We start from the raw sequence: 7,777 nt of genomic DNA on the forward strand, positions 1-7,777 counted from the left end.
ATCCTGTTTCACAAAAACGAGACGCTGCGTGAAGTTAAAACATGAACACAATAAGAGGTTTGTGTTTCCTAATTACCAGAGTTCTGTAAATATCCTGCAAACATCACACTGAAGCAATGGTTTTTACTTTACAAATGGTTACATTTTAAACCAGAGTTGCTTTAAGATTGATGGTTAAAKGATAGTTCGTCAGTTTTCCAAATTAATGCATTTTTTCACAACTTTTCCCACAAAATTCCACTTCCGAAGATCTTATCTGATCATTTTTTGTCTTGTCAACCATCTTCATTTAATGCATAGTTTAGGTAGTTTGATTCTTCTTGTTTGACAAGGTCAAAAGGAGATARTTTAATCATTTAAAACCAGTTTAATGTGGCGAACAAGGTGCACCAGAAAGGAGAATGCACGGGCACTTTTCCACAGGTTTGTTTATAAAAATACAAATGTTTTCCTTCCACAGTGACATCAGAACATCAAGAATTTACACGGCCATCTTTAACAAAATTTCACATTGTAGCAAGTTGTTTTCAAACTTTAAATACATTTTTAAATATACTTTAATAAATAGGTAAAGCAAAACACAGTTGAGAGCAAATCTGCAACAAAAACAGCAGCAAATGACAGCAACATGATGGGATTCATGCAAGAAGCTTCTTGGTGGGTCTTTGGTTGGGAAAACCAACATTTTGCAAATAAGGCATCAGTCTGATCAGCAGCAATGGAAAACTGTAAAAAAAGATTTGGATAAAGTCCCTGGCATCCATGCTCAGTTCAGCAAAACACAGAGAGCCATGAGTCAGGAAGATTCAAGTAAAGATACCACAGATGGTCCCGGAGCATTTACGAGTCATCCTCAGTTTTTATGACATGAAACAGAGTGACGTTGAAGATCACCTGGTGTCCGTTATTCCAAGCGTACAGCGCTCGTTCCCTGGCGTTGTAGTCGAGCATGGAGACGTGAAAGTACTGGTTGTGGAAGGGGATGTCTATGTACTCYTACGTGGAGGTCTTGGTGGCGTAAGCGTAGTAAACCTTGGCCCCCGACAGGTGGGAGTTGGTGATGTAGAGCGTCCCGCAGATCATGAACGACTCGCCCGCGTTTCTTTTGGAGTACTCCGTGTTCCAGGTCTTCAGGACCTGCAGGGTGTCAGGGTCTATCTGGGAGATGACCACGTTGCCMGCGTTCTGGTTGGTCGCGTAGACGACCCACATGCCCAGCTCGTCGGCCATGACGTCGATGTCGGAGTACCCGCCCCACGTGTACGGGTACATGTTGTGGAAGCCGGCGAACTCCAGCGCGCGCTGGGCCAGCACCGTGCCCGACTCGAAGCTGTACTTGACGATTATGTTGCTCTGGTACTTGTTGTAGTAAAGAGACCCGTTGTAGACGATATGATTGGTTCCCTCCCACTTAAAGGGGAGGCTGTAGGTCCGAGAAACCACTCCGGCTACGAAGTCCTCCATCGTCTTGTACTCMCGTACGATCTTACTGTTGGTGTAGCTGTCCATGTACCAAACCTGCAGCATAAAGAGTGCAGGAAACGTGTTGTCAAAGCTAGCAGAGATTAGATATCTACAATTATTATTAATCTATTTTCAGTTGCTGTAATATTCTAACACATTCTCATGTTGGACTTGTCAACATATTGATGTTTGGGCAGGGACCGTCTGCGTCCAGTTTTGATGCGTTGGGTACCCCCCACGCGTCCGTCCTTGCCGCCCGCAGTTTTCCGGGTTGCATCACTTAGGGGGTAATATTCTAACACATTCTCATGTTGGACTTGTCAACATATTGATGTTTGGGCAGGGACCGTCTGCGTCCAGTTTTGATGCGTCGGGTACCCCCCACGCGTCCGTCCTTGCCGCCCGCAGTTTTCCGGGTTGCATCACTTAGGGGTCTTTGGGTCAGGGATCTGAGGTTAATATGATGGATCAGGATTAATGGTTAATTTGAGATACTGTGGTCAGGGATAGGCTGTATGTAGCTAATATAGGTTGAATTTAGGGTCTGGGACGGTTAGTTCTCGCAAATTCTCTACATTTAAAAATGGTTAAAATGAGGGATCAGGGTTAATGGTTAATTTTAGGGTCTGTGGTCAGGGATAGGCTGTATAGGGCTAATAGAAGTTAAATTTAGGTTAGTTTCGCGCATTTCCTACTCTTGTAAAAAAAATTACAACGCGTTCGTCCTCCTCTGACTCATCTCGTAAAGAACGAACACGTGGGGGCTACCCGGCGCGTCCGAAAGTGGACGCAGACGGCTACCTGACCAAGCGTCACTATGTTGACACGGGGGACATGAGAATGCGATGAATATTCAGCATGTATTCTAAATACTGCGAGCCTCGGAGAGCACCCCGMTGCCGCCACCACTCACCCGGTTGTTTCTGCTCGACGCCAGCGGATCAGTCATCCAAGCCCCAAAACGCGTTCCAGATGTCTTTATTGTAACAGGTCCAGTGATTTTCATTAATTTCCCACACGCTGTTAATAGAGAAAAGCAGCGATAAGATGTGCAGGAGAGGTTTCCTTCTTCAACTAGATTTCTCGAGCCAATTTCATGCTCGTGCCACCAGAGACCTCTGTGCGTGCTAAGATAACACTGGCAGCAAAAAAAAAAACAACAAACTCCGAGCCTAATTGTGCAACTGCTGTTTGAAGCCAAAAACAACTCAGGATTCACATTTTCTTCATCTTCTGAGCATCTAAACACTTGAATGCACAACCTACCTATAACTGAAACCATTGTTATTTAAACATATCTGCAGGAACAAACTTCCTGTAAATGAAGTACAGTGTAAAAAGCTCACTTTTTCACATAAGACCTTCTGTGAAAAAAAGCAGTGATTTGAGTAAATGTTAAGGCTACAAGCAGCCTCACTTTCTGCTCATTAGGAAGCAATTAGGAAGAACATGTTACTCCTTGTTGCCGTCTTTAAGTGATTCTGGAGCGTTCTGCTGTTAAAAGCTACCAATCCACTGCAGAGCTGACAAGAACATGAATAAATTAGCCTTTTTTCCTGTTTCACTGGGAGGAGAGAGGATAAAAACAGAATTCTATTAAACATTTTTTTATAAAACAAGTCAAATTCAATCCCAGATGTAGAAATTTGAGGGAGCTCCAACTTTCTGTTAGGATCCTTGGATTAAATAAAGACCGCTTCTTGTTTTTAGGTCTAACTCATCGATTGTCAGGTTATAGCACGTACATTTTATCTATGGTTCCTTTCCTCTCTGATACCCAGAGATATAAAATGTGAAAAACAGAAGTTTGTGACAGTTTTTGGCTTCACGCAGTATTTCCTATGCATCTGTTTTTCTTCAGATAAATCTTCACATGCATTGTTTTTAAAACTCACTGTCAAAAAGTGAGGCATCCAGGCAGAGAAAAATAAAAATGAAATGAAACTGTACTCGATGAAATAATTGCAGAATCGGTACAGAACCATCACTTCATCAGTTCATGGTTACAGTGCAACTCCAAACACACTGGTGTTATAGACAGGTCTACACACAAACTAGTGAACCCATAGTCCAGCTGATGTCACTGAGACATGATGCAAACAATACAGGAGGCCGTAAAGAATCAAAAACAAGTCCAAAGGGCCGTGTGTTGGTGGTCTTGTGTTTCTAAAATCACTTATTGGGACCAGGGCCGGCCCTAGCCAGATCTCGGCTTTTCACAAGATTAGTCTACCTCATACCTGCCAACATCTGCTGACAGCATGAGGAACACCTGTTCATGTTAACCAGCAGCTGTGGACTGAAGCAGTTCTAGAGGGGTCCAGGGGTCTACTGAAGGTAGAAGACTTTAACAAGGATCTTATCTGAGATCAGAACCGAAACTTCCATTCTCTTTATTTTATTMTCTATTTCCACACCGAGCAGCAGTATTTAGTCTTAGCTGCATCATGTGATACTTTTYTTTTGAAATATCCTCTGCAGCATATAACACCTCATGTAGGAACAAAACAGAACAAGTTGCCTTCATAAACCTGAGGAACCAGAGATTAATCTACAGAATAAATTAACTAGACTCTGATAAAAAATTACAAAATATTTTTTTCGTCCCCCATTTGTGACACCCCCAAGATGAACAGTGCCCTAAGTGCTTGCCTACACTGCCTATGGAACATGTCAGAACTAACTGGGACATCTGTACGACCCATGTGCCCTGCAGTTACACAYCATGACCACCTGACCTCATGCAAACTCAATCGGACCCTTGTTAAACCTTATCCAGTTCTGGTAATACTTCTACAAGGTGTTTATGACCTGGCATCTGCCTTAAACACCTTTTGGTCTGCATGTTCACCWAATCACTCTCGTATAGCTGCGTAACACTTCTTGTCAGTGAGTGTTTATGTCTTAAAAGAATTTTAAAACCCACTTCCTGTTGAGTCATCTATATAAAGCTACTCACTCAGTTTCCCCATGCAGCTGCGGAGCCTGTTGTCCAGCCTCAGGACCCTCTGGTACAGCTCGTCGTAGTCATAGACCCCCAGCTCCTCCTGGATGCCCGTCAGCACCACAGACAGGTTCCTGATCTCCTCCTTGAACTGGGAGATGAGCGCAGCGTCCATCTTGTACTGCTCCAGCACGGGGATCAACGGCTTTAACTCGTCCATCTTGTCCTTAAGCTCCTGTGGAGGCGACAGCAGCAGGAGTGAGGAAAAGGATCGAGGCGGACAGCGGCGGAGAATTCAGATTCCAGAAACGACACGGAAAACATCTGACAGACGAACAAACTACAGCCGAGATGAAAACAGAGCTCGACGGAGAAATGAAAAAACAGGATTTATTTGTGATTACCTGAAAGTTTTTGGCCATGATGGATTTTCTGTCYTCTTCAATTTGCCTGAATTTGGTCCTCAGGCCTTTCATCTGGTTCTCCATCTTCATGACGTATTGAAAGTCCCTCTGAGTGCGCAGGTTCAGCACCTCGATGGACTGAGACATGTTCTGCACCTTAAATAAGACAAGAGAGCAGGAGAAAACGACWGAGCCGCTCCACGACCGTCAGTCCTGAAGCTGCTTTAATGAATAATAATCACCCTGACTAAGATGCTATAACACATAGTTTGTGGTCGTTTTCTCAGCTAAGCCATCTATTAGTAAAAATACCATTTGTGCTTGAAAGCATCATGTATAATTAGTAAAAACAAATTAAACTGACGGTGCAGCYTGCAGCACAGACAGTTCAAAACAAACATTATGACAAGTAATAAATGAATGTTGTGGATTAAAAGAAACCAAACAAATTGAACAGAACAAGATTTATTAAAGAGACAGATTTTSATCATTTTTTACAACAATTCCCTGAAAATATTTTGGTCAGCCTTGGATATTTTGAGTATTTTCACACAGATGGTGGAAATCCTGAGTCTTTTCAACATTCTGTGGGTTTTATGCTTCATTTGAATAAAAACGGTCCGTTCTGCACCGTGGAGGTTTACATCTGCTCACCTTTTCCAGCAGTTGTTGGAGCTGTCGGCTTTTTGCGTCTCTGGAGCACAGGCTCTGCTCCGGCGCCACCACGGTGCAGATGCAGCGCCCGTCAGCATCCTGGGCCGAGCTGTACACCTGCCAGCCCTCCTTAGGCCCGATCGTCTAAAYCACAAAAACACACGGGTTGGTCTGGAGCTTTGTGCCTAAACACAAATTTTATTTCATTTATGTGACTATTTGTTTTAAATTTAGCAACAAAGCTGTGTTTTTAGGTCTGATGCAGCTTCATTGACACACAAACATTGTTTATTTAATATTATTACAAAGATTCTRATGTAGACGTGATAATGTCTGTTAAAAAAACAATCTATCAGACACTTTAGGACTTATTTTTGTAATAATCAAAGCTACAAATTCTGAGTTTCTTTATTGCAAATGTTGTCTTAAATTCCAGATTAATCATGGCGGCAGCATCTAGCTGTAGCACTTGAAGCATTTCCTGTTCACTTAGTCCCCAGCCCGGCTCAGATTAGCCATTAASTCTTCATTGTCAAAATTCGACTCTGTTTCTCCAAACTGAGCTCAATCAGGAAGCTATCTACAACAGGTAAGATATTATTTGTTCATAAGCTTAATTTGAAACATCTGAAGGTTAAGCTCAAATATTCAATTTTAGACAATAAAAGTCATGTTAAAAAAAGATGTTAAAAAATCACTGACTATGTATTTAAGCCGTATAAACAGCTGACATAAAGAAATCAGGTCGATGCTGACAAAAAAGGAGGAAGAAACACGACCGCAGCAAATAGAAAACTGAGCTGAATAAACTGAACGGTTTCAGTCTGACTCTTTCTTACATGCAGATTTTTAAATACTGATAAATTGAAAAGCTCAAAAAATTATTCAGCATTAATTTAGCTTTTATAAACCCCTGTTGCTAACGAGCTAACAGCTAACGTTTTCAGTGTTTTCTGTCTCTGACGTTGTTAGYTGCAGGAAAATTAGGATTCAAAGCAACATCAGGTTTTTTACAGAGCCTCACACCAACGCCTGCTCATTAATCATCTTTAAAAAACAGCATCGAGCAGCTCAAAGCTTCACACACACACACACAAACACACACAGCTGCATGAGTGGTCAAACARGCACACAGAAACACAACCAGTTGTCATCAGACTCACATCTCTGTTGTTCTCTTCATCTCACAGTTTTGTCTTTTTTTAAGCCTCTCTGTTTCTCTGCAGTGAGTTCTGTTTTCAGCCAATCAGCAGTTCATATTCTGGGTTTAACGTTGTGTTTTCCAATAAACTGACAGTTACAGACTTTGAAGCAGGAACTGAACACAACATGCAACCAAAGATGTTTTTAAAAATAAGTTTGATTTTACTCCAGATTCCAAAACTTCCAGACCCAGTTTGCACCGATTTGTTTCCTCTCAGCTGACAAACGCAGACCTGATTCTTCCTAATCGCGGATAACTCAATAAAAACATGCAAATCGACAACAACGCAGCAGCAAAGCGTGAACAATGATGGTAATGAACGTCTTCCCCTCGGATGAAAGGATTTGTTTTTCTCAGCCCTGCAGATTACACACTTTGTTAAATCTCTGCTGCACCTGCAGACTTCCACATCTTTGGGAATAAAAAGATGCAGGAGGAGGATGGAGGAACTGGGACAGTTGGGTGGAGCAGTGGTTCCCAAAGCTGGAATCAGGACCACTTTGTGGGTCACGGAACATCAAGCGAGGGTCCCCAGATGATTTTCAGACATCAATTTAAATGCAAACTAATTAGTAGTGGAATATTTTCACCGTGATTAATGCAATTTTTAAYAATATTAATCATAAATGAATAAAAATCAGCATTGTACTTATTGGGTTTGGTTAATAAACATTATTCCCATGTTTAATAGGGTTACTAGCAAAGTTTGCATATGTAAACAAGTAATATCTGGGGTCACGAGTGTCTGCAGCTGTTAGTTGGTGGGCCAGAAGCAAAAAGATTTGAAAACTACTGCCCTATCACAGTTTACTGTACCGCAAGGCGTGTAGCTGCTGACTGTTTCGCTCTCAGGTTCTAAAATTTGTCATTAATCTACCTAATTTTTAAAACCACATCTAACGTTTGTGTTTTTCCCCCCACAATGAATCTGCTCATGGATTCTGTTCCTTCCTGTCTGTTAACCAATATGAGAAGAGCTGACCCAAGGAAGTCACCCTACCTTATTTGCGTAATAAGGCAAAAATGCATGAGGTAAAGTAAAAAACAGGAGACAGAAAAATGTAAAAGCAACACATGGAAATAAACAAGATTGGGGGAGAGGGGAGG

At 41.9% G+C, this 7,777-nt stretch overlaps 1 protein-coding gene across 1 annotated transcript in view; it reads right to left on the reverse strand.

Moving 5' to 3' along the window:
- Window positions 1-352: 352 nt before the first annotated feature.
- Window positions 353-7,777, reverse strand: part of olfm3a (olfactomedin 3a) — a 29,813-nt gene continuing 22,388 nt past the window's right edge. The window contains 5 exon segments of the mRNA XM_014021018.1: window positions 353-1,518; window positions 2,378-2,484; window positions 4,424-4,643; window positions 4,813-4,968; window positions 5,467-5,610. Of these exon segments, the coding sequence (XP_013876472.1) occupies window positions 841-1,518; window positions 2,378-2,484; window positions 4,424-4,643; window positions 4,813-4,968; window positions 5,467-5,610 (1,305 nt within the window). The 3' untranslated portion in view covers window positions 353-840.

Source organism: Austrofundulus limnaeus, unplaced genomic scaffold (genome assembly GCF_001266775.1).
Source record: "Austrofundulus limnaeus strain Quisiro unplaced genomic scaffold, Austrofundulus_limnaeus-1.0 Scaffold275, whole genome shotgun sequence".
In the NCBI taxonomy this organism is placed as follows: domain Eukaryota; kingdom Metazoa; phylum Chordata; class Actinopteri; order Cyprinodontiformes; family Rivulidae; genus Austrofundulus; species Austrofundulus limnaeus.